At 36.3% G+C, this 26,516-nt stretch overlaps 1 protein-coding gene across 5 annotated transcripts in view; it reads right to left on the bottom strand.

Moving 5' to 3' along the window:
• The window catches only part of STK39 (serine/threonine kinase 39), a 122,884-nt gene that overhangs the window by 44,169 nt on the left and 52,199 nt on the right, over positions 1–26,516 (bottom strand). For all 5 annotated transcript variants that reach the window (XM_035331888.1, XM_035331887.1, XM_035331890.1 and 2 more), the window contains 8 exons: positions 23,884–23,992; positions 22,684–22,825; positions 20,499–20,554; positions 19,906–20,015; positions 19,711–19,812; positions 18,278–18,411; positions 14,830–14,878; positions 14,658–14,723 (listed from right to left, as the gene is read on the bottom strand). In XM_035331888.1, the coding sequence (XP_035187779.1) occupies positions 14,658–14,723; positions 14,830–14,878; positions 18,278–18,411; positions 19,711–19,812; positions 19,906–20,015; positions 20,499–20,554; positions 22,684–22,825; positions 23,884–23,992 (768 nt within the window). The remainder of the gene's footprint in view (positions 1–14,657; positions 14,724–14,829; positions 14,879–18,277; positions 18,412–19,710; positions 19,813–19,905; positions 20,016–20,498; positions 20,555–22,683; positions 22,826–23,883; positions 23,993–26,516) is intronic.

The raw sequence follows: 26,516 nt of genomic DNA, 5'->3' as shown, positions 1-26,516 counted from the left end.
TCACATTCCACAATACAACAGCAGGAATCTGTGCCATAGGTATTGTGCATCTGTAGCAAAAATATTCAGGTACAGCCCATTGAGGGAGAAGGAGGAAAAGATTATCCCATTTTATCCCATCAAACTGCAGCACCTTATGGTAAAGCTTACAGATTCTTTCCTATGGCAGTTGGCAGCATAACCTCTGAAATGCTTCAGCTTGTAAAAGTTAATGAAAAACCAGTGCAAAGGACCAACACAAAATCACTACACAAAAGTGACGAGAGTTTGTGGGGATGGACTACTTAACACTAAACCGTTATCAGAAAAATATAAACTAGATGGCTACAAATGGAAGGCTATAGAAACCTAAGTTCACCACTGCAAAAAGTATCCACCTATGCTTTGCCAATAATCTCAGCTTCACTTGGTCACTGCAAGAAACTATGGAAAAAACGGTAGAGACAGCAGCAGATCTGAAGAGATAACATAAACTGACAGCAAAAACATCAAGATATTTTCAAACAGCAAGGATGTTCCTACCCAAATTCACAGAGACAGTGAAACAAGAACACCTCTCTCAGGACATCTCAAATCCCACTTGGAGACTCTCTTCTATTTCTGATAGATCTTAACTCCCAGCTCCTGCTCAACAGAAGTGTTTTTTGTTTTCTGAAATGCATGTTGAAGATAAACTTAAATACAGACAGTAGAGCTTTTCTGCCTTCAAAATGAAGTGCTACAGAAAACTAATGAAAATGAGTAACATCAAGCGTATGCAAGATGGAGCACTCATCCCAACTTCCAGGAGGAGCAACGGAACCTATATCCTAGCAGGGAAAAATTTACCTGAAGACAAGACAGAAGAAAGCTTAAGTCCCTAAGACAAGTATGGTTTGAAGACGTAACTTACAGATGAGTACTGCATAGCTCTCAAAGGATGCCATCAAAAAAGAAAGCAAGCCCAGATTTTGTGTCCTGTTTATCAAAACCTTTGATGAGATTCAATGACGGTTTACCCTTGAGGGATGAGACAGAAGTATTTTCTTCTGATTTCATCTTACAAAAATAAAGTGTAACATTTGACTCATATGAACTATCCTGCAAACAATGCACCATATTCTTCATTTGTACAGTGGGAGGGGGAAGAAGGTGGGAATTTGGGTGTCAAGACTAGAGATAGATTTGGCAACTGAATCCACAGTTTGTCATGACTGTAAATTCATGATTCAAACTGCTGGAAAGATGACATGTCTGTAGATATTTATATGCAAGTCTAAAACAGTCAGTGGACTTCAGTCCAACTCTCCAGTCTTTCTTGTGTCAGTGATGAAATTTGCAGAGAAGCCCAGCAGCATGAGAATGGACGTTTGTCTTCAAATGACATTAGCCATTAGTCCTATTGCTAGCTTGAATTCCATATTCTCATTAAGATCCAGATTGTGGGGTTTTCTTCCCTGTTCATCCAGCACTTCAGATATTAACTTCTAGGCCAGCATCACTTAAGACAGACCTTATAATGGTAGCTTGTAAGAAAACTAATGGAAGGTCATTTATCATTTGATAGGAACAAATCAGATTCCATTCCTCAACAAAACATCACCTCTTTGGACAAGAGCTCTTGTTCTCACCTTTCTTTTGCAAAGCAGAATATTAAGTCATTAATAAATTCTTGCATCATGACTAAGTAGTTGGAACACCCTTCTGAGATCCTGATGCAGATTCTCTTTCTTGTGTGAGGGCAGTGTGATCAAAGGGAGCATGAAAAAGCCTCCCAAAAGCACAAGTATCAACCAGCCTCAGAGAACGTACTGCTTTAGCACATTAATCTTGATGAGAAAGGAAGGGGAATAAGAACAACAATCTTAACATTTGTCCTAGCAAGAATACATCACAGGGGTTGTACTTGGAACGTTGTAAATAAGTACCTGTAATTTTACTCTTGGTTTATCATTTCAAATGCTATTACAAGACTGATAAAAAGCAGCATGCATGCATTTGGCCGCTATGATTAAAGCAGTTCAGAATACTCTATATATTTCTCTTATCTTGGTGCAGGCCTTCTATTTTTATGAAAGGAAATAAAGACACAGATAAATGTAGTGATTTATTCAAGTCCACAAAGCAAATCTGAGACAGAGCATGAAACCAACACAAACTTTTTGTATTTCTACGAAAATAGGGAGGAAGTTCTTTTACATGGCATGCAATAGCTATTTAACTGCAATTTCTCCATCAACTTTAGTCAAAACAGACAGCACTGATGGCTCTTTATGCAAGGATTATCTCTCAGTAAATAGTTCAGAGGGAAACGGAAACAAGCTAAAACATGCACAATTCTAATTTGGGGTTTATTGTTTTAAAAAACCAAAATGCTCCTTCCAAAACAGAACTAAACTAATTCATAACTAGCTAATAAAGAAAACAATGCAAGCCTTCAGCTTTACAAAGACAAATTAACACATATTAGAAAACATATTTCACATAAATCAGAAGAGCACACAGGGAATAAAAAATGAATTTGAATGACTGGCATTTAAACTGCACCCAAGACAAAAGCAGCTGAGAACATTGTAATCTGCAACTAAAAACACTTTGTAGGAAGAAAAACTTAAGACACTGCCAGCATTACCACAGCTGTGGAAGAGACAATAAGAACATCAGCTGGAACACTGAATGCTTGGACAATGGGAGAAAAATTGTAACTACCACAAAATTATTAGATAACGAGGTATTACTGTGTATGCTGGTTATTCCAGAATGCATGAGAGTCGCAAAGATATAAGAATAAATTAGTGTGTTGACAAAATTATTTGCCCTTGCCCTTTTAAAGTAGGATACAGATCATTAATATTCTTGACAAACAATAGCATGCATAAGCTTTCCAGGAGAAAGTCTGCTTAACCAAATGAACATAGCAACTGTAAATCTTAACCATCAAATGTTAGCTCAAAGGTTGCCTGATACAGAGAGAACTCTAGCATCAGAATGCAGAAGCTGCCCACATTCTCAAAGTTTGATGAAAAGCAGAATAGGACAAGGAAGCAAAACAAATTGTTGTCTTCTAGGCATTACAGCGCTTGCTATATGTAAATATTACAGAGAATGGGGAAAGAAGAATCTATTATTCATCACTGATTCTTTTGCTTCTGCAATCTCTCTGTAAGTTTATTTTTGTAGGGGGACAAGGAAGGGAATGAATGTTTTCTGAATGTTAAGATCTTTCTACTTCCTTATTCACAGCTACTCAAAATAAAAAAGAACATGGCCCAGTTACACATTTAGTGTTTTATTTCAGTACCTATTTTTTTAAAACAAAAAGGACACGCTGTGGGATGCCAATGGATACAGGCGTAAAAACAAAACAAAACAACAAAACTATTGCATTTCATACATGGTCGAGCACATCTTCTAGGTCACATTTAAAACCAGTTCTTATCTATTGTCTTTCTCATTCAATAGAAAGACTACTGAACTAGCCATCCTGATTTGTCCAGTATTTCAAATATTTAAGCTTTCATATTTAACATTAAAGTCTCTAGCAATTGAATACTTGGAATAGAATCACATCCGGTTTATAATATTTTTAACTCAGCCCCCCCAAAAAAGTAAAAGTAACCTGAAAGTATGGCAAACGAGATGCACTTGTGTAAGCAAAATTCACAGCACTTACGAGCATTAAACACTTGCGTTATATAGAAGATACCACTACCATGCTCCATACATGGGTAACTTACATCCCAAAAGCAATTTGTTCCTAAATTCTTAAAAAGAGGCAAATGTGTAAATGCCATCCATTTCAAACATCTGCAGAAGTCTTCATGGAACCCTAATCCTGTTCCCTATTATTTCCTAGCTATGTAACAGTCTGCTATTCTACAGTTTGCATGCTGTAGATTCCCAAGTGGAAAATCGTTATCATTATTAAAAAAAATAAATAAATAAAATAAAGAAAAAAACTACTGGAGATCTTGCATCTCATTGAATCAAATAGCTCAGCTTCTTCTAGAGATAAAATAGTGTTTTATGTTACCACTGATGCTGTTCAGCTACATCTGCTAATACAGTATTCAAGACATACACGATCCAACATGCCCTAGAGAGTGAGAATGACAAGCTGGTTATTTAAACACATATTTTCTGCAATCTGTCCTAGTAAGAGGCCCAATTTGACTTTGGGGCTGAAAATAGAAAGACCCTAAAGACTTCTCCATCTTCCAGAAGCAGGCTTTCTCCTCAAGACACCTTGACCAGCATGGCACTTCGTACATGCTTTGCTCCCTGCTCCAAGACATTTACCACTTTTATAACAGAAAAATAAGAATGAGCAGAACTCACTGCAACAGTCATGGCTGCAGGAAAGACAAACCATTCACTCAGAAGAGCAAGATGGTGTTCATTCAACTAAATTCTGCCTATTCCAAGAAAGCTGATTAATTTATTCCTGAATTTCAAGGGCTTTTTGAAAAAAAAATATAAAGGTGAAGAAGTTAGCTATGGTCTGGTGGCATGTCCCCAGATAGGGGGAAAATACAGTCAACACTGAGCATACTGGAGAGGAGACAAGGAAACAGATCTACAAAAGCAAGTGTTTACAGAATTGTTCCTTGTGACAGTATCTTTTCTACTGCTTCAAAAAGCTTCAAGATTTTATTCAAGAAAATTACTGTGTTATTACAAAGATCATGCTGTTAAATTTTACACTTAAGAACACTTTCCTATTTATTACACTCAATTACTCTCAAATATTTATTGTCATTACTTCAGACAACCTTTGCAATGGCAGCAAAAGCTACATTAATTTCAAAACAGTGTCTCAAGTAGCTTTTTTAGCATATGAAAGTATAACAGCTTTTGGATTTAAGGATTAATGGAAAGCCTCACACACACACACACACAAAAAAAAAAAAAAAAACAGAAGGCAATATTAAATCTCTCTTCACTTAAGAAAAAAAAAAAAGCTCAGGTTTCCTAGATAATTGACAAAGACTAAGAGCACACAGTTGCCATCACCTGGCAGACAAACTCCCAAGTATGGGAGTAACTGATGCTTTCCCCCTGCATCTTGCAGTAACATCAGTTATACCCCAGCTCTTTCAGTAAGAGAAGTGGAGTAATAGGAAATACACAGTGTTAATACTGGACATAAAGATGTACAGACTGAAGACATGAGGGAAACCTGTCAACATGAATAAATACAAGAACACCAACAGGAAGTTCAAAAGAAGCTAACAAGCGCATTTGTAAGCAACCTTTTTGTAAGCTTCTCTGGTGCGTTCAAAAAGATGCCCTGATCCAGGATCATCTATTTAATAGGAACAGCTATAAACAGTCTTGGTAGAATGACACTTACATGCCTCAGTCAAATCTCAAAGGATAACCCAGCTTGAAAAACACAAGTACAAATTCTAGAGTGGTAAAAAGAATTCCAAACAAATTCAGCATCCATTCTTTGCTTCTTGAGTAAGTTAGTCCATCACTCTAATTTCCAAATGCCTTCAAATAAATTTGTGTAGTCACGTAACTATTGAAAGTTTACAAAAATTCACAGTAAGCTGGACAAAACTTCACTTGAACAAATTTGCTAGACAACAGATTCTACAAATTAAAGTTCAAGCGTTTGTGATTCTGAAACTTTATAAAATCATCATTAGTATCAATGTTTTTTCACTGGTTCCTGGAACATAAACAATGAAGACCATCACTGTTTGTCAGCCACAGAAAATAAATCCTAAACATGCCTTATTTCTTTAATATATACTTATATATACACATGCAACAGAATCCTACTATCCAGCTACTCTCTAGAAACTTCATAAAGAAATCCAGTTTATTCCAGACAGCTTGAACATAAATCTGTCAACGAAAAAAAAAAAAAAAAAACAGCTAGAACATTGTTTTCTCACAACACCATCATACTACAACTACCACAGGAACTGTATGTATTATGGGTCCCAAAGTAACTGGATCATCAGTTGCCGTAATAAGAGGAATGTAAACATTAAATACAGGCACTCCAATTTGTTGCTAGAATCAAGGAGGAACCAGTCAAACAATGCTGTACATTTCAACCTTTCCCTAAAACTGTGTAATGGTTCTTGCAGGAGATGGGACACCACTGTTACAGATACACAGAAGGTCTTAAAGATAAGATGGCTGAATTGCTCTTTAAAGTGCCGGTATTAATGGGTAATTGATGAGGTAGGTAGGTTTTGTTTACACCCACTTCTGCCCCCCCCCCCTTTTTTTTAAAAAAAAAAAAATCAAAAGTCTCAAAAGCTTCACCTCTCATACAGATTCAATGAAGAATTTACCATGACATTTGCTCCTGTTATGTTTACACAAAAAAAGAGGATGAGAAATAGAACATTACAGAACACAATTCTGGTTTTTAGCAGATTTTGCTCTGCATTTCTCTAAGAAACAGACCAGTTCCCTCCATACTCATCTTAAGCCTGTTGAGCAATCAGGTTTTACAAATTTTACCTCCAGGCTTCTTTCAAACCTTTTCTGAATGTTTCCCAAGATACATAAACTAATTTAAATCCTCACACCTATGCATCTATTTGCATTCCAATGCAATGAAGGAAATCAGCTTCCCATCAAATTTATCCAATCACGGCACAAACCTTTTGCTTAAAACAGTTCTAAATTTAATCACAGCTTAGCACTTAGGGTAAAGGCAGATATTGGAGAATTCACTTTTCTACAAAATATTTTCATGCAAAAGAACATCATTCATTTTGCATACAAACATCTATGCTGTAATCACATTTTTCCAAAAAGCATCAGAGGTACAGAAGAGAGCCTGAATTCCCCCATGTATATGTCATCCTCTGTTCAATAGTCATGACATTTCCTCAAGAGATGGAGGAAGTTGCCATTCAAATGACTATTAAAGGCCTGTGGATACTCCAATCCCTTCACTGTTGGTTATTAAGCTCCCTTGAGTTCATTATGTTGGGAAGTTCCGTTTTTACTCTAACATAAGCCAACACATCCTCCAATTCCCAAAGTGCAATTGGGAAGCTTTTTTTTTTTTCCTCACCAATACTTATGCAGATTATCATTATTAATGGAATGTACCACTACCTTTCTAAAATAACATCCAAATATTTCTGCTCTGTAAGGATCAAGTGTTAAGATACTACAGTAACTTGCTGTTTTGATGTTTGCTTTCCCTTCTCTTAAGCCTCTCTGCACAATACAAATTCTGATGTGGAAGAGTCTTTTCTAGATTTCTTTTTCTCCTACTTGCAAAAGTAGTTAGACAGAACTCTAGATGTTTTATATTTATGTGCAGGAACATTTTTATTTTTTATTTTTTATTTTTTAAATGCAGAGAGACCTAAGACACTGTTTTGACAGCAAGCATTTAACCTAACATAGAAACCAATTCTGCAAAAATTCTGGTCTCTCAGGGCCAGACACTAATTTAAACTCTCATCTCAGAATTAAATTTCTGTGATGTGCAAGCCATCACTCAGGACTATGTAAGTCCCTTCCCCTTGCAAGATCTGGGGAGGTTTGTTGCATTACAGCTTTCACTGTACAGGGAGCTTCAAATTCTCAATTATGCCACCCACGTCTCCACATTATGGAAACTGTCCTAGGGTACAATTCATAGCTGCAGAAAATGATAGGTAAGGCTCGTCCTGAACCCTGAAAATTAACCAAATTTACAATTCATGTTCTACATCAAATTAATCATTATTGCTTCTCTATGTTGTACAACCACACCTAGGTTCTGCATAAAGAGCAGGTTGAGAAGACACAGGTGACTGAAGGTTTTGCTGTTGCTGAAAGGTTTCTTTAGGCATTTCTGATGGGTATATTACATATGTAAGAGAAAAGAACCTTTTGAGTTAAGAACACAGAGAAGCTCCCAGGAAGCAAACATGCTATTTGGTGTACACATCTCCCATGCTCTCAAGTCTCAGTCTGAAAGTTTTGAATTTCAGTATTCCAAGGTGACCTAGCCAGAGGAGACAAAGCATCATCAGAACTTCAGGTTGTATGTCCTGAGTCAGAAAGAGCAAGAGCAGTGAACATTCTCGCATATACATTATCTCACAAGATATAGGAAACCTCGTGATATCCTTCAAATCTAAGTTACTTTTAATTCCAACTGAATTTTTCAATTCCAAGTCAAGTGTAACTGGCATCCACAAAACATGGAAACACTGATAGAAATGGTTATCCCACTGAAAATTTTGTATTAGAATTATGATCATAATATTTCATTTACTTCAGTATTAGGCTTTCATAAAACAAATTTTGATCCCACATTTTCTTCAATAATTAACTGTACTTCTGTTAGAATTAAAGTATGTATTAGCAGCTATCCAGCACACCCTTGCAAAACAGCTGTTTACTTTGAAGTGTGCAATGTCATGTTTATAAAACACATATAATTACCTTCAGAGAGACAAGTCAACAAGGAAAAACTGTGAGACACTGATGCAAATTCACAACTACTTATTTTTTCCTTAATACAGCACAAAGGACTGCAAAAACTGAAATGGCACCTAAGTCATTTAGTGCACAAATTTTCTTCTTTAAATCTGTAAATTACCAGTTTTACTCACTATTGGAATCACTTACACTGGAAATTTCAAGTCAATAAATCCAAGATCTTTTTTTTTTTAAAAAAAAAAAAAAAAACAAAAAAAAAAACAATGTATGAAGAGATGGATAATTTCAAATTTGCATAGGACTTCCTTAACTCTCTACTGGTTCTTGAATAGTGTCTCTTTTATTTAATGCATAAAATGGCACAAGTCAAAGAACAGACATCTGTTTATATTTAAAAAAAGAAAAAGAAAAAAAATAATAATTTGCTTTAAATACGTATGATACTGGTTTGTTTTCACAGCCAAACACAAACAGTATCATGCTCACATGATGAATGTGACAGAAAAACAGAGAGGGAGGCAGGGCCATGAATTAAGAAAATTGCCAGGAACACTTACCTACACTCACAGTTTACACATGGAATACAGGGGAGCAATCAGAGAGAGGAAAACGAAGGTATTAAAGAGACCCAAGCTTATTCAAGATACTTAAAAGGAATTAAGCTGTACAAAACATTGAGTATAGTTCTCAAAAAAGTTATAAATGATCATGAAAATAATGAACATAAATCTACAATTTTCATAAAATCCAAGTATTTAAAACCCCAGTGTTTATATTTTAGTATGACAAAAACAGCAAGCATTTTACCAGGCTTCAGCATTTAACATTGCAGACCTAGAGGTGCTTCTAACTTTGCAATGTTCCCACAGCCTGCATGACTACAAGAACCCTGCTTACTGTACTGTGTTAGATGCGGCTGCCCTCTGCTGTCTGTGGCTCTCCCATACAGCTGTTAGGATGCACATTTTTGTAATTTAGTTGACTTTTTTTCCCTTTTTACTTTACATACTACCTAACTGTATTCAAACTGTGCATGCACAGGTAAACAATCTTCTCCTGGAGCTACTCTTCAGTGCTAAGCATAAGACTTTACCTGCACACTATTACTATTCAAGTCCATCTTTCTAATCTGCTAGCCTTAAACTGCCTGTTCTGATTAAAACCTTGAAGTTTCCAGTTCTTTCCATCATTTTAACTTGAGCCAGAAGCACTTTTCAGCTAAATTAATTCCCATGTAATACTACTGGGCAGCATAATCTCAAGGATGTCCTGCTTCTCCCCAACAACTTCAAGACATCCTGATCAAAGAATATACCATCAGCATCATGCAGTTTCTTTATCCTGTCTCAAGTCTTTAACGAGAACTTATTCAACAGGGTCTCTAAGGATATATTACGCTTGCATTTCACAGTAATGAAATTCTCCTCCAGTATTCAGGTTTCAACAGCTTAGATAAATGCTAAGTATTTAAGTTACTGGTCTATAAAAGAAGTTCTCGTTATTCACCATCTTCATGTTAGTCATGGTCTAGACATTTTGAATGGGTCAAGAGGTCACAAAGACAACATTGGAGTAACTGCACCCATCTGCTAATTCACTAATGACGATGACTATTTCACTACATAAATGAATTCTGAATTTGAACTATGATGCCTTATGAACTGGAAAACACTACCCAATACAGAGTAGGGTTACTTTTTAATGATTAAGATGAATTGTGTGTGAGCTTTAAAATCCTGCCCAAAAAAAAGTAATACAAGTTATTATAAAAAAGTTTATAGCCATCTTTAGTTAAAAGTCTCCATGAGACAACTATTCCATAGTTTGTTTTAAAGCTGTACTGTTCTCTAACAGATTAGCTCCACTTGAGAGCACAAAATCCAGCTTCCTGAACTCTATACAAATGGCAAAAGCAGACTATGAAAGAAAGGATGGGCAAACCCATATATACCATATGAAGTTATTTGTATCTTATGGCACAACTGTATTTAAGTATACCTGACAAGTGTTGACGACAGTCTTTTCTTCTTGTTTTGTGTTAAAACAAAGCTGATGAAACTGTAGGTGTTCACCCCTTAAAACATTTTCCAATTCCACTATCCACAAATGGAGGCATAACTTTCCGATTATGTAAATTTGACCCCCCCAAAAAATCACATTTTGTGTGAAGTGTTTCTGTTAATTTTTACTTTCAACATCTCCTTGCAAACAAACAAGAAAGACAACGGCCTTTTCTCCTCTACTTTAAGTAATATTCAACAACATTTAAAATAGCTGCACTGTTTGTTTTTATTTGTAGCAGTTCTATGGGTAAACTGAGGAGCTAATACTCCGCAATGGAGTGGCCTCCCTGACACAGTCTTGCCTATATAATATATATAGGACAGCATCTGTCCATTCTCCTTATATATCAACCATAATGAAGTAGGCATTTTTTTGAAATGTCAAGAATCACAACAACGAATATGTTTTATTAATAATCTGGGCTTAGATTAGTGTTGCTCTCTGCTGTACAGAAGGCCTGGAGCACAGTTGTATGAACAGCAACCTTTGGTGAAAAGCTTCTATGAGATCAAATCCATCACTGCAACATGCAAATGTTGCAAATGATACCTTGCTTAGGTGGTATCATACTGCTCTCCCTACTAGGATCGTTAATTTCTTTAACAGGATAACATGCCATTCAGATCCATTTCCCTTGATTAGCTGTACTGCAGACCTAGAATTTCAGCCCATCAGTAAGGGTATTTCTACTGAAATTTTAATAAAAACTGGTATCGCTCACACTAATCATCGCTTTATGCTGTCATTTTTTTTCCCAGTAACTTACAACTCTAAGATTTAAAGAGTTTCTATTAACAGTGCAAAGCAATGGCACCTTCCCAAAAATAGAATTCAAGCCCAATTATTACTCGGAATTGTTGGGGGGAGTGTGTGTGTATGTGGGTGGGTGGGTGTGGTTTTTTGTTTGTTTGTTTAACTAATAACAGTTTCAACAGCTATTAAATGTAGCTCAGGTACACCTTTTGCCCTGTTCTCTTTGTAAAAGTGGCAGTCATGCAGGAGGTTCTCAAAATTAAAGAAATGGGATTATAAAATCACAGAATTGACAAATGGCCTTTGGGCATACAGAGTACTTAGAGTAGTAATTAATTTTTTAGTGTGACCAGATTTTGAAACTGACTGTGGAATTTTGGAAGCTGCGTCTAACTTCCTCTGTTCCAATACAGCAATTTTAGTCACAAATGAAACAAATTAGCATTCAGTCCAAAATTAAAACTACTTCAACATGTGTTAAAACATGGATCTATACAACACAGGGCTGTAACGCAGGCCTGATCCAAGCAGGACAGGGCAGGCTGCCTTACCATAACACCATCTAACAAGCAAGAAGCTTCAGTCAGGCCTCCCACATTTCTATCAGCAGCAGAAGCGAGGCCTTGGAGAGCTGTCCCTTGCTTGTCAGACTGCACTGAGCTTGGAGCATTCACAGCAGCCATTTCTCCAGTTCTTCTAGACACCAGCAATGGTCTCCCAGCTGAGTAGTAACATTAACAAAACCCAGAATGGCCCAGAAGTTGCATAGTGTAATGCTCGTTCCTGTACATCAGTACTGGTATGCATTTAAGCAGGTTCTGCACATAAACAGGCAAGGTATGTTCTTCCTGGGCCAGTCAATTCTAGAAGTGTTTTAACATTATCCTCGATTACCTGAAGTACCAGGAAGAGGTATCATTTCAAGGTTAACACAATTAAAAATGAACAAGGGCATTGGGACATGGGTAATATATGCACAATGATTTAGTTTACAGCACAGTAGTTTTAATCCATGCTGTAAGAGTTGTTTAATCTTATCCATTTGGTTTTTATAATAGGAAATATCTTTACAGGCTTGAATGTTTTCCTCACACATACAAGACCATGTGTACCTGTGATTTCACAAACAGGCCTGTATTCATATTTAGTCAAAACTGTTACCAAATGTAAGTTGTAAATACAGCAACAAAACATAAGAATACTACGTCAAGAGAAAAGAATGTAAAGTTAAAACTACATTGAGGCTAGAGTTCTGGGCAACAAAGCAAAGTAATTGTACATGCAGTAAGTGCAAGAAAAAATAAATTACTACAGGGCAGAACCAATACCTGCACCAACAGTGGTACTGTAGATCATTAGTTATAGGCATTTCTCACCTAGTGCTACAGAAGATAATTGAAACCATGATGACACCAGCTCCTTCCTATCTCTTACCCAGAGACATTCTTTTTTTCCATTACAAGGGTTATTCTTTCCAAGGGTGACCTCTTAGACGTTTTACATGTTACATGAATGTTTGAGCAACCAAACTCTGCTTAGAACTTTTTTATTTAAAAAAAAACAACACAGTTTTAATATTAACATACATTTATATTTTATAGTATCTTAAAACAGCAGCTATCTGCAAAGTTGTAAGTGAATTAAATTTTAAATTCCTAATGAATTTTAATATTGTGTCCTTTCAAAATGTAAATAATTTAGTATTTTCACAAGCTAAAACCTATTTTTTTTTTGTATTTTATGTTGCAATTAAAAGACCTATAATTTATTACTCTAGCATCATTCAGCTTTTACTCATTAAGAATCACTCCTCCTCAAAATTAGAAAGAGTTATATAAAAAGACATTCAAAAAGCTGTTACTGATGGCACAAGGGAAGCTACTATGAATTCATGTTGCAATTCCAGATGCTAAGTTAAAGAAATAAGTATATGTACATGGGTATACATGAGTTAACATGCAGTTCCTATAGCTGACCTGAGAACTCAACTGAGAGAAATTCACTCTGAGAGGTCCATGCTCTATTGGAAACAGAGTTGGTACTAGAGCATGCCTAAATTACTCCTGCAATGCTCAAAAAGGAAAATGAAAAGATGTTTTTTTCTCTACTTAGTGTTCTCTCTCCAGTTAGGGCAATTTTTATGTGGGCATTGCTGCCACCACATGGCCAAACAGCTGAACTTTGCATTTTGCAGATAGTGCACTGCTCAACAAGCTACTTACTACTCCTACACTACAAGCCCTCTTTTCAACTTTGTCTTCCAAGCTCTCCAAGTCCAACCATTGTCACTGATTTCCCAAATCGCTTCTACCTAAGAGATGAATTAGAAAGAACTCATAGTATACTGAACCCACTGACAGCCTCTACCTATCACAGAACACTAGCTCTAGAAACAACTACATGAAACATTCACAAAGACAACAAAATGTTACAAGTACCAGTACAGTTCACTGCTAAGAAAACATAAGAAAAGTCCTATAGATGTTCAATACCCCTGGAACTGGTGTGTCACGAAAGGCTGCAACAGTTCTTTTCTGGAAAAACCCTCCTTAAAACATCTTCTCAGAAAGACTACTTTGAGAAAGTTAGACTGAGCACTTTGTCCTGATACCTGCAGAGGTTTAGCAACCTGAGCAGCTTACTCATACTGAACCTATATTGTGAGTTTATTTTGAATTAAGTTTAACTTCTCATAGACTACAAAGCAGGAGTCTACATTCATTCCTGATTAGTAGCTCTTATGAACAGTAGCTTGCTTCATTATTTAAGTTTTAAAATATTTACCTGTTAAGAATTTTTTTGTTCTGCTGTACCTCACCCAGTAAACTCTTTTAAACAAGTGCCAAAGATACCACAGAAATATCAGTATATGACATAGCAGTTGGATAACTAATAATTATTAGTTTAAGATAATAATAATAATAATAATATTATTAATCATAATTAAGGTAATGGTTTAACTCCATACATTTTGGAGTAAGGCTTTATAGGTCCCAGTAACTCAGGAGCCCTCTTGTAGAGTTTGACCCTGACTTCTACACATTTAAAATATTCAACATTTAAAATAACCCAGAGAATGAGCTAGTCGTCAGTAATTACTACTTCAGTACCTTCATCTTTTCCTTAGATAATCAAAGATACAAGTTAGTTATGCAGCTTATGAACCTATATGCATGCAGATCTGCCACTTTTCATTTGCACTACCATTTCACCTGTAAGTTTCCAAAAGGGAGTAGGGAAAAATAATCGTATAACATACGATGACATGTACCATGCATCATTTTGACAAGGCCAGCAAGAAAGTCAAAGTGCCCAAAAGCTACCTTGAGAAGGCTATGAAGGAGCGCATAACAGAACAGCTCAGTCAAGTCAATTAAAATTTAAGGCAATTAAATAGTCCCCTCCTTCCCTTCCATACAAGTCAATAAAGAGGTAAACACACTCACCTTTTTTGCTCTTTGTGCTATATTAGGTGTTCTAGTGAGAAGCTTTTCAATCAGATATTCTCTATTCTGCAAAACCAACATTTCATAAGTTAAAAATCAATACAAGGAAAGAAGAAAAATCATGTAGATTTTAAGGCAGAGCAAAATTTACTTGTAGGGTTAAACGTTTTACCTTGGCTTTCTGGAAAAATTTGCATTTTAAAAGTTCTGCTGCTGTGGGCCTGAAAGATCAATAATAAATTAGAACAGAAAACAAAGACCCCTCTCAGTGAATACAGTACAGGACGTTAGTTAAATGTACGTCTCTAATACTATTGAATTAGTACTGTATGAATGGGGAAATGGACGGCAATAGCTACTGAATTAATTCATACATACTTACCACGCATGAAAAAAACATTTCCCTATGGCAAAGATAAAAAAAAACAAACCACCACCACACAAAAAAATCAGTATCTAAGTCGTCAATTTTCACCCTCTTTCTTTCAATGCAAATATATTTTACCCTTAATACAATGGGACAAAAAAGAAAAAGTCAAGTAAAACATGCTTCCCCAAGTGACTCCATGAATGCAACTAAACTTTCCTCCACAGCAACGAAAGGGTAATTCCATTTTCTAAACAGTAACATCATACCTGCTAACCGCATTCTTTCTTTAGTGATGCAAGCAGGTATTCACAAGAAACCATACAGACACTATTAACTCGATGCAAAAAACAAAGAACCATGAGGAGCATCATCCAACTAAACAAATACCAATTCAACAGTTATAAAGTCAAAACCTACACATTTCACATTTACTTGCAGTTAGTTCCATTCAAGTCTATTTCTTCCGATCATCTTCAGGTTTATATTTTTGAAGTTTCCAACAGATTTTCATAATCTTACAGCTAGTGAAATAATTTCAATAAAGGGATTTGTCCCCCTAGCTTCAGGGATCTAAAGCTACACATCCAGACAAAACCATACTGTGGTATTGAAGCAGACTCTGGAGAGAAAGAGAAGCATCTCTTGGGATGAAGTAAAATCCTTTTTTTTTTTTTTTTTTAATCCTTTATATTAATAGTTTCTACCGAGACCCCTCCCCAGTGCTGATTTTGTTACGGCTAGATCTAGGGGAGCTGGAATCTCCAAGATTCATAAATTCCAAATGAACAGAAGCAACATGTGCTGTGGTTTTTCATTTGAATTACAGCAATAGAGTGGATATAGCTTAGATTAGATAAGACAGTGGAAAGTTTCCATATGGAAAAATAAAAGAACAAAAAAGCAAAATCTGAACTAGTTAATTTTTCTGAGGACACATCTGAAGAGGAAATGCAGAAAAACAGGAATGTATCCCAGCTCTCTCCTGCTCAAAGTAATGAAACTACTCGTCATCAACAAAAAGCATTCAATTTAGACATAAGGCAGTAGTTCCAAAGAGCACTTATTTTTCTCCTACTCCAAAGCACCAGACTCTAAAATAATGGAGTTCTTATTGGTGATACTGTGAAAACCACCAAGCTTAGCTGTAATTCACACAAACCTTGGAAGGGCAAAATGGAAGGGGAACCTTTTAAAAATCAGTTTCTGCATCAAGTTTTCAAGTTCAACCTCAAATCAACTTTAAACTTTAAGACAAATCTTTGTGACCCAGCACTATTCTCTCTCAACAGGGATATGCACAATTAAAAGCCAGATTCTTGGTAAAGTCTTATCCAAACTAGCGTTCATTGCTCCACCATTGTTTATACCAGGCACTTCTGAACAGGTCTGAAAGTGCTTTCTTGGCCTGTTATCCACACACGCTTAGGAGTAAATTACAGCCGAGGACTGTAACCTACATACTTTGCACTGAAGAGAAGAATACTCTTGTACAGAAGCCCAAAAGAAAAACATCATGGCCTGAGAGACAACAGTGCAATGCCAGTCACAGAATTTGCCAGAAAGCAGTCTCCCACAACTGACACAATGACTATGGAAGTATCTCTAATACAAAACTAACATCCAGCTGTGAAGAAACAAAATGTACCAATAACCCCACAACATAAGGACGCTCTCTATCAAGTTAAGAGTAACTGGCACATAGATCTCATCACCTATATGCTGGACTAGTTGTTCAGTTCAGATCAATCTAGAGGATGAGAATACTGTATGTGTTACAACACTACTGTTTCAACACTGGTATCAGGTAACTCTTGGCATTGTATATTCAAGGAGAGGACAAAAGCCATTTTAATTATGTACTTGTGTTTTCCTATTCATTTAATCTTTCCCTGAAAATTGCTGAACATAGGAAACTTAAATGTCAGAGAATTGTAGAATGGTTTGGGTTGGAAGGGACCTTTAAAGTTCATATAGTTCCAAACCCACTGGCATGGGCAGGGGATACCTTCCAGAAGATCAGGTTGCTTATGACCTTGAACACTTCCAAAGAGGGAGCATCCACTTCTCTGGACAAAGATTATACTTGATTATCCAGCTTGATTTGCCAGAACATTTCATTCTGATCCATAAGCAGCCAGCAAATTGCAGTGCTAAGCTTAAAGAATTAGGACTTGATACTAAGACCACCAACTGGAAGGAACTGGGGAATCTGAAAATAGTACATAATGACCTTTCAGTCAAAGCAGAATTTGAAGGATTTCAAGAATAAAGATCTTACCATGCAATTATTATTTTTTTTCTTAATTATAATTTGTCTGGTATTACTTCCAGCATTGCTGTTATTACCCTTGAAATTTGACTTGCTTCATACCTTGGACTTAATGCTAGTGGAACATCACCAAATGAAGAACATACCATAATAGACCTAATCACACTACTCAATCAGAATTGCTCTCAGACCATATTTTTTTTTTCCCAGAAATGTCAGCTGTGAAAGTTTTAGAAAAGTGCTATATTGAACACCCTCAGGAAATAATGTTAATTAGAATGTGCCTCTTCCATCTCTTCAGCAAGACACCTAGGAAAATAGGTCTGCATAAAAACGAATAAATAAATGAATTGCTCTGGGAACCGGAAACCTCAGCTATAATTCTGAAATAAATGTTTAATATTTTCATTGTCTTGGCTACCCCATTCAAAAAATACAGCAAGAAGAATCAAAACACAAAGATAATTGCCTACAGTAACATGAGGATCTCTAAACAAGCTCAGAGCATCCCACTTCAAAATTACAAAAATATCTCTTAATAAGTAATTTTCTCTTGAGATATTAAAGTTAAAAAGCAATACAAAGCTCAAGACTTTTTTTTATATATTTATTATTTTAAAGGCCAAGAGGTCATAATATGTCTGGTTACCAATAGTTCCGTTTGATCAACCTGAACAGTCTTGTCAGATTATGGAAAACAAAGATTTATATCTTGCCTCCAATGAGAACTTAAGATATAGAGCAAGGAGTTTTGTTTGATCAGAACAGCATATTTAAATACAAGCAAATTAGGTTAAAAAGCTAGAATAAAATTTAAGTGACAATTCAGAGGCAATTTCTTCTCCCCAGATGAAGATACTGAAGGTTAATATTACAGAAATCAAATCATATGCTTAAAGGTGATGTTTAAATATTGGAACCCTAAATAGTCTGTACATTTAAAAAAAAGTAATTCCACTGTGTGTGACAATAATGACCTACCTTTTGGAAGGATCTTTTTGAAGGCATAATGAAATCAATTTTCTAAATGATTTGCCATACTTTTTCATCATCTCCTTGTCCTCTACACCTGTCTCTAAAGTAGGAGGATCATTTTGCAACGTCAGCATTAACACCTACAGTAAAACCCAAAAAAAATTGTAAGCAAAACCAATTCAAAACATGCAGAAAATAAAAGATTAAATATTCTTCAGATATCTTGATTTACTACTAAAACAAAGTAGTGCTAATCATCACAACAGCATTTCTATGCAATCCTCAGAACAGCCAATGGTATAACTGATTAAAAAAAATACATTAAAAATAAAGAATACATACACCATTTTAAAATTCCCCAAATAGATGAGAACAAGTGGTCATTATACTTAAAATGTTGTGCCCAGGTGTTGCATCCTTGGACAGTGGACTTGTGAGAATAATGTGAACATATGAGTGAAACAGAAAAAGAGGAATAGTAAGCAAGGTTGCTGCAATCAACATTTCTGCTGCACAGATCAAAAAAATACATGACACTTTGGTGAAACACTGCAACGTTTAAAGTATTTCAGACATAAATGTAGATCTTATGCCTGAATAATAAATACACTTTTCTAGGATGTTATAATAGTAATGAAAAATGTTTATTCCTTTATCAGCTATATTAGACACCATTCTACAGCTTTTCAGAAATACTGCTGTGTACAGCAGTTGCTATAAATTTAAGCATCTTAACACTATATAGGACGGTGTATCTTCCCAATTCTGAACTTTTAAAATTTTTAATTACTCTAGGCAAAATAAACATCAGCCACAAGCTTCCCCCCTTTCTCCCAGCTTTTTTTTTTTCTCCCAATAGGCTTCCCTACTAGGCTACAAACTCTTCTTCAAGCAAAGGCACAAAACTCATTTCCAGAAAGTTCTTAGTTACAATCATTATTTTATCAGAACTAGTGAGGAAAAAAAAAAAAAAAAAAAAAAAAAACACACATAACAAATCACTTCAAAAATGCCCAAATTGAGGAGACAGTTTTTTCAGAAAATCTCTATATCACCCTATTTTAAAAGCCAGTAGACACAAAAACATAATCAGAAAGACAGAAGAAATAAAAAAGAATGTACTACATACTTTTCTACCTTCAACAGAAGTGTCGGGTTTATTCTTTTTATTTCCTCAAAAGTGAATGAAGCAACCCATCTTAAATGCTAGTAACAAAGGCCTAAAAGACCGGTTTCATAGGTTTGTGCCTTGCACATCAATGCTTTCATACAGCTGCGTACACACCATCACCACCACCACCTACATTCAGCATCCACAAAGTTGCTCTACTTGTAGTCATTTGTCAACAGAAAAAAAAAAATGCAATAACCAAAGAAGTTTAAAGACAGAACAAACTGAATCCTGGAACCCTTCGGCACTAATATAAAGTGACAGTTACTTTCATAGGAGGATATTTGTGATAAGGTGCTGCTCCTGTTGCTAACTCAATGGCTGTTATCCCAAAACTCCACATATCAGCCTTGAAGTCATAACCTCGCACCTGGAATAGAGCCAGAAAGGAAAAAGAAGGTGGTGATTTTCTCAAGTTATAAAAATTAAATATTTTATTTTTATTTTTAAATGTTTGTAATACCTGCTCCATCACTTCAGGGGCCATCCAACATGGAGTACCAACAAACGTTTTCCTTACTTTGTTACGAGTCACATCGCCTCCTGTAGCTAAAAAAGCACTAACTCCAAAATCTGGGGAATAGGAAAAAAAAGTTATAACCACTTAAACTACCAGTAACAAAGCAAAGGTTTCATACAGTAGAAGTGAAGCCAACTCATAGAAGTCAACTCTCTTTTTCATAAGAGAAACTTAGGGTGCAGAATAATGAGCAGTCACAAGGGAAAGACCTGAAAGTACTTTTTACAAATAAGAAGCCAGAAGGTAAAATCCAGGTTACAAAGCAGGTACCTATTCTTCAAAGACAAAAGGAGATTGTACTTTGTCAAGGCAAAAACATGTAACAAGGAAGAATATCAGCCTTTGGACACAAAAATACTGAGTAAATTTTAAAGTCACGTATTATTAACGAAACATCCTAAAACTGGGCAACCTACAGCTACAACTCTCCAGTTAAAAGCCAACAGGAAAACTCATATCTATTGTCCTTAAGCAAGCCTCATATCCCTTGTTCTTTTAATTTAGCCACTACTTTTTTTTTTTATCACTGCCATTACCTGCTATTTGTACAGAGCCATCTTCACCCAGAAGAATGTTGCCAGCTTTCAAATCTCTATAATGTACAAATAATAAGTCACTTTTATGCAAGATGTAAGAAAATACATAAACTTACATTTTATGAAGAAAAAAACACATCTTCATATTATGTAGTGGCACAAGATGGTATTTGAAAATTTTAAAGGGAGGAAGAGGAATTGAAGTATCACAATAAAACAGAGTGCAGAATAAACTCAAGCTGTATCTTTGTGTATGGCCACCTAAATTGGCCCTGGCATAAATTGAGTAGAATTCAAGGATACATTTTTAGATGAAATATTTAGGTCCAACTGTTTTACCTCCTTTTATAGATGTAACTTCACAAATGGTTTCAGAGCTTTATAGCAAGAATTAACACTTTCTCACATTGAAATGCACCACTAATGAAAAAAAGTGAAAAGTCGTCTTCTCTGATCTCCTGAGAGATCGAATGGTAAATATAGTGTAGATTTATACCCAATTAAGTTATTAAAGCTCTGAAATAGCAACCGCATTTTTCTAGTGTACTTGGATTAAAAGTTACTTGAAACTGAATCTGTCAAAAATACACGTACTTAAATGTCAACTACCTAGCCATGTAACACACTACTACTCATAGATAACATTTAAAAAATACTTTCTAAAATAGAAATATACATCCCATTCTTAATGCAGAAGATGGGTAAATCTTTCATACAGAAAATGCCATTAACATTAAGAATTTGAACAAACCTTTCCCAGGATTTACTGAAAGAAATTAACACTTTGCTGTTGAAAACTAACATAACCTGCTGCCTTATACATAAAGGAGAGTACACTAAAACAACAAAACAAAATCCCTTCATTTTTGAAACATTTCCAACAGGAAAATACTTCTTAATACAGTGTTCCCCAAACTGCCACAGCTTTCACCTACAACATATATAGAGAAAAGGAATGCACATTGTATTCTTATGAACAGGACTTCTGTGGTATTACAGTTTATAAATTAGGTATTTTAAGATGGAGAAATCTTATGTGTAATAAGGAGCTTTATCTTTAAGCTCCTTTAAAAAGATACAAGAGAAATTCCCAATTCTGACCTGAAAGGGTTCTGTTATCCCTAAAAGCTAATGAATGCTCCTTCTGCAGCAGTATCAGTGTAATAGAAGACTACAGATTAAGTTTTGTGGCAGATCTCTGGAATTCCAGAACAGAAGTCAAGTTAACTGTTCTTTATTTCTCCATTTATCTCAATTTTCTCTCTGCAAAATGAGGAAACAGTTCTTGATTTACATCAAAGGCAGCTCATTTATAAGATGAGACTTTAGGAGTACACGGAAAGAACCATTACTGTGTTAAATCCCTGCCACCGCCATTATCAGTTCTGTCTGCAGTGAATCTTTTGTGATAACACTCCCTCATAAAGGCCAATGCTAGAAACAAAGAGCCCCTTCTTGGCATCTTCCTTAAAAGGCAAATTCACCTCAGTAAAACTAATTGGTGAGGGAGGTCAAAGTACAGCACTTCCAATTTCCAAACTGTGGAAGCAACCTCCTGATCACTACAATAGATATGTATAGACCACACCGGGGGGTCTACACAATTTATACCAAGGTGGCAAGTATAGAGAACATACTGAACATAATAATAACTTAGATACGTATACATCAAGATGCAGATCCATAATATCTGACCTGGCTTCATGTATGGTCATATAGAGACACCTGTAGAATTGCATTAGACACTACTAATTATCAGGAAGAAACACATTCCACATTTATGCAGCAGTGCCCAAGTGCCTAAGATAATGTGTTTACTGTGCAATGCAATACACAAATATAAGCCACAGACCACACCACAAACTAAAGTCAGATTAAATATCACGAGTGCCAACAGTTACAGGAGTATAGACCACAGTTTTGGCAGACTTAGTGCAGCACAGGCCTATCTTAGCTATAACAGGGATGGACAGAATAAAGACTAAACAAGTACGAAGTATAAGTGACAAACCACAGTCAAGATTACAGCATCTGCCTGAGCAATCTAATTTAAAAATTACATATCACATTTACAGTATGTGAAATAGGCAATACAATTTGCTTTACCAAGCAACTGCAGCTGACCAGTATCAACAACCTATACGTGCAACTCAGAAAATGCTTTTCACTGTGTAAATGCACCTACCTGTGAATTTGCCCGTTCCTGTGTAGATAGTCTAAACCTTCCAAAACTTCTTTAAGAATTGTTGCTATTATGGGTTCTTCAAGGACACCATTTTTGTGCTCACCTCTATTGACAATATACTTTATTATATCAAGCATTGAACCTATATTGCAGATCCAGAGAAGAAAGAAAAGGAAAAAAACATATACAGCATTATCATATTGTATTCTTGAAAGTCACTTCTTCATTCTTCCCTTGTTATTGCAATTTGTATCTTCAGCTAATGAGCTCTCAGAATAAAGCAAACTATTACCTTCTTCAAACAAGAAACAAAGGAATGGATTTTGTCAAGCATACCGTAACAATGATCCATTAGGAAGACCCTTTTGCTAAGCTAAAAATTCAGGACTAGTCCAGATTTAGACAACAAGCACACCAAACATGTTTTTATTATCCACCTTAAATTATAGTTCACGAGTTTATGATGTACACATGCAGCTGCAAGACTAAGAGATGTTCTTTGCACACAAATAATGACTACATTTCTAGCAACATGCAGTTTGACACTGAACTTTGGTTACTACTAATCTCAAGGAATTTAATAGCAGTATCTTCTTCCTGTCCAAGTATTTTTCATCACATCACAGTACATCAGGGCCTCGCTTCTGTAAGCCAGAAGCCTATTCAGTTTAGTCCCTTTTTCTTCTTTCAGAACCACATACCATTTTTGTACCATTAACTATCACCAGAAAAACTGTAAAGGGTTGGCTTAAGCAACAAAAAGGATGTGATATCTATAAGGAAGAATATTCCTTGGATATGGAATGAGAAATACCAATTATAAAATCTTTACAAAAATAGAAGGGATTTGTAACTCAAAAAAAGGCCACATTGACAGGTATCACTTAATTCTCATCATTAATTTTCCCTACGTAGCCTTAGAGAACTTTAACATAGTGATTTAGAATAAACAATTACAGCAATTAGATTAACAGAATTTATTTCAGTAATTCTTAGTATGTAGTATCAATATACATCTGTAGACTTTTTAAGCTTGTACATTGCTGTTGTAACATTTATCATGTCTAAGTCCTCAAGATTCATCCTATATAGTCTCTCTTGCCTTCTCCTTACCTGGTTTAGGTCAATTAACTCAAAGAACACACATTAGAAAATTCATACAATTTCCTTGCAGCTAAACAAGTAAAACCAGTAACTTACCCCCACTTAACAGCTTCATAACCAGCCAAAGCTCATCCTTCACCACAAAAGATGTGTAATAGGTCACCACATTGGGGTGATTGCATTGACTCATTGCTTGAATTTCTTTCTGTAAGAAATACAAAGTCCAGCGTAACATGGCCAGCTATCGGTTCTGCTTGTGTAAAGTGAAAGTTTAATTCCAAAGTGAAATACTGTAACACAACTGAAATATGCAAAGAATATGCCTCAAGGCATGAAAATGTTTCAATTTTACCTATAGATCTACAGTCAAGACAATACATTATTGCAAAGAACATGAAGGATGCTTGGCCAGGAGATACAGGTATAACTGTATCAGTTTTCTTCTGATATCAGCTGAGAAATTATGTTTAAAGTCCCACTATGAGCAGTGAAGAATAAGCCCACTCTAAGAGCTGAAGGTGTGGGAACAGATGGGACAACAGAACACAAGGAGAGATTAAAACCTACTGCCTTTCCTGTTCAAAAGGGATATGAAAATACAATGGGAGCAAGAGGGAAAGAAGGAAGTGGTAGGACAAAAAGACACATCTACACTGGCTCTGTTTACTGTGAGATGGACAAATGGACCACAGTCATGCAAGCAAACAGCAGTAGAATAGGAAGAAGCAATGTTACCGACTGAAAGTCTGAGGAAACAATTGAGCAAAGGAGCACACAATCACTAACAGATGCACCATGATGCAGCATTACCAAGTAACACAATCTACAACACAGCTGTACACATTAATAATGACAACCCTTTCTCTTCTTTTCAAGTAGAGCCCTTTTCTAGTTAATCTTTCACTTAACTGTTCTGTTACACCTTTCTGGCTGTTCTCGTTGTTCTGCCAAACCCCAGTGCCTTTAAACCTCCTTTGTATTTGAGGGTTTGGCGTCACAGCAGCTTAAGCTCCTACAGCCCTACCTCCTTCTCCCTCTCTGCCTCCGGCCACACAGCCCTGAACCATCCCTGGCACCAGAGCATGTGCTCCTGGAGGGAGAGCCATTCCAGGAGCCAATCCATCTCTGAAAGGCCACTGCTTTCTGGTGGACCCATGCTGCACTGATTCAACAGTACTCACTCAAGGCAAGCACTATGGCAGTCCCAATTAGGTAGATTACAGCTATCACAGAGGCAGTTTTCAACTTTCAGCCTCATTTCAGTGACTGTTTCATAGACGTCGGGGGTGGTGGGGGGAAGGGGGGGCAGCGTGGTGTGTTATTTTCAATGCATTCAAGATCACAATCTCTTTACAATAAAATGTTAATTATGCTATTAAAAACTGATTTAATCTCATGCCTGTTGGCAATTAAGTCAGGCTGTAGTCTGCCATACATTTCAGCTAGTAATGTTGTCAAGTCCTCCTCCACAGGTAAATTCTCAGCCCTGAACCACAGAAAGAGGAATGTCTGCATAGCCACTCAATGAGCCTAGCTGAACAAATTACAACACTGTGTTTTGGGTGATTTTTTGTTTGTTTTCTGAGATGCAATAGGCAGCAAACAAAAGAGAAAAAATATATATGGGGCACATTTCCCTTTCCCAGTAGATCTTAAAGAAAAGCCAAATCATTATCTCTGCCTCAGGTTCTGAATTCAGCTATGCATACCAAACCCTTGCCTTACCTCTCCCATTCCATATTACTATTTCATACCCTCTGCTGGTTTATTGCTTTCCTATGCTAGTAATATAATGATTGCTCATGAAGTCTGCCTGCCGTTACTGGACAAAAATACATCTTAACTGTTTTATTAGCACATGAAAAATGCATAAGTATGAATAACCATCTGTAACAAGTTTCCCAATTTAACCCAAAAATGCTTCAAATGTTTTGGCTGTCTGCAACAACTGATGGCAAAAACTGAGCTATAACAGTAACCACGGCCAAAGGTACTTTGTGTCTCAGCTTTGGTAATTTCTTCCAAACAAGTCTTCACAAAACAAAGTAGAAAGCACCCCATGAGAAATAAGGGATTAAATTTTAATGGAGAAAGTATTAGATGTTTAATTCTGACGAGCCCCTATCCCATACAGTAATCCTCCATAAACTTCACTTATTTGGCTGAGGCCCATGACACACACAGGTGAGATTTACTTTAAATATATAGTCTGAGGAAGAGTTTGTAGCATAGCATCCAGGTGAATGCCCAGGAGCACTCTTCACATTCACATCACTTTAGACACTTGGCAGCAGCAATGCCATAGTGGCATTTAAAATTTCAAGTCTTGCCCTCATCTCCCTGCTTCTGCGCTTCTCCCTCCCCGTGCTGTGTGTGAACTGCATCAGCAAACACATCCAGGTTAAAAGCTAACTTCAGCCAGGTTATTTCTGATCCAGTTTCACTGATCAGCTGCACAAAAATATGTCAGCCTAAGGGCAGGTGGGTGACGCAGCAATAAGCAACTGCAAGACAACTACTTCCAGTGCTAAGCTGCAGCATTCACAGGACCTGGATTCAGCTCCAAGTAAGCTGGCAGGTAACCGTTCTGTGGGTGTTTCCTGAGGGACACAGACACATGGGACACAACCACTTTGAGGAACTGGACATACTATGTGAGGGGCTCCTCCACACAGCCCACCTCAAAGGACTATCAGCCCAGGACTTCAAACATTCTAGAAAATGTACTC

The sequence above is a fragment of the Oxyura jamaicensis genome, chromosome 7 (assembly GCF_011077185.1).
Source record: "Oxyura jamaicensis isolate SHBP4307 breed ruddy duck chromosome 7, BPBGC_Ojam_1.0, whole genome shotgun sequence".
In the NCBI taxonomy this organism is placed as follows: Eukaryota; Metazoa; Chordata; class Aves; order Anseriformes; family Anatidae; genus Oxyura; species Oxyura jamaicensis.
The sequence above is the reverse complement of the archived record's forward strand: the minus strand, read 5'-3'. Positions and strand labels throughout refer to the sequence as shown.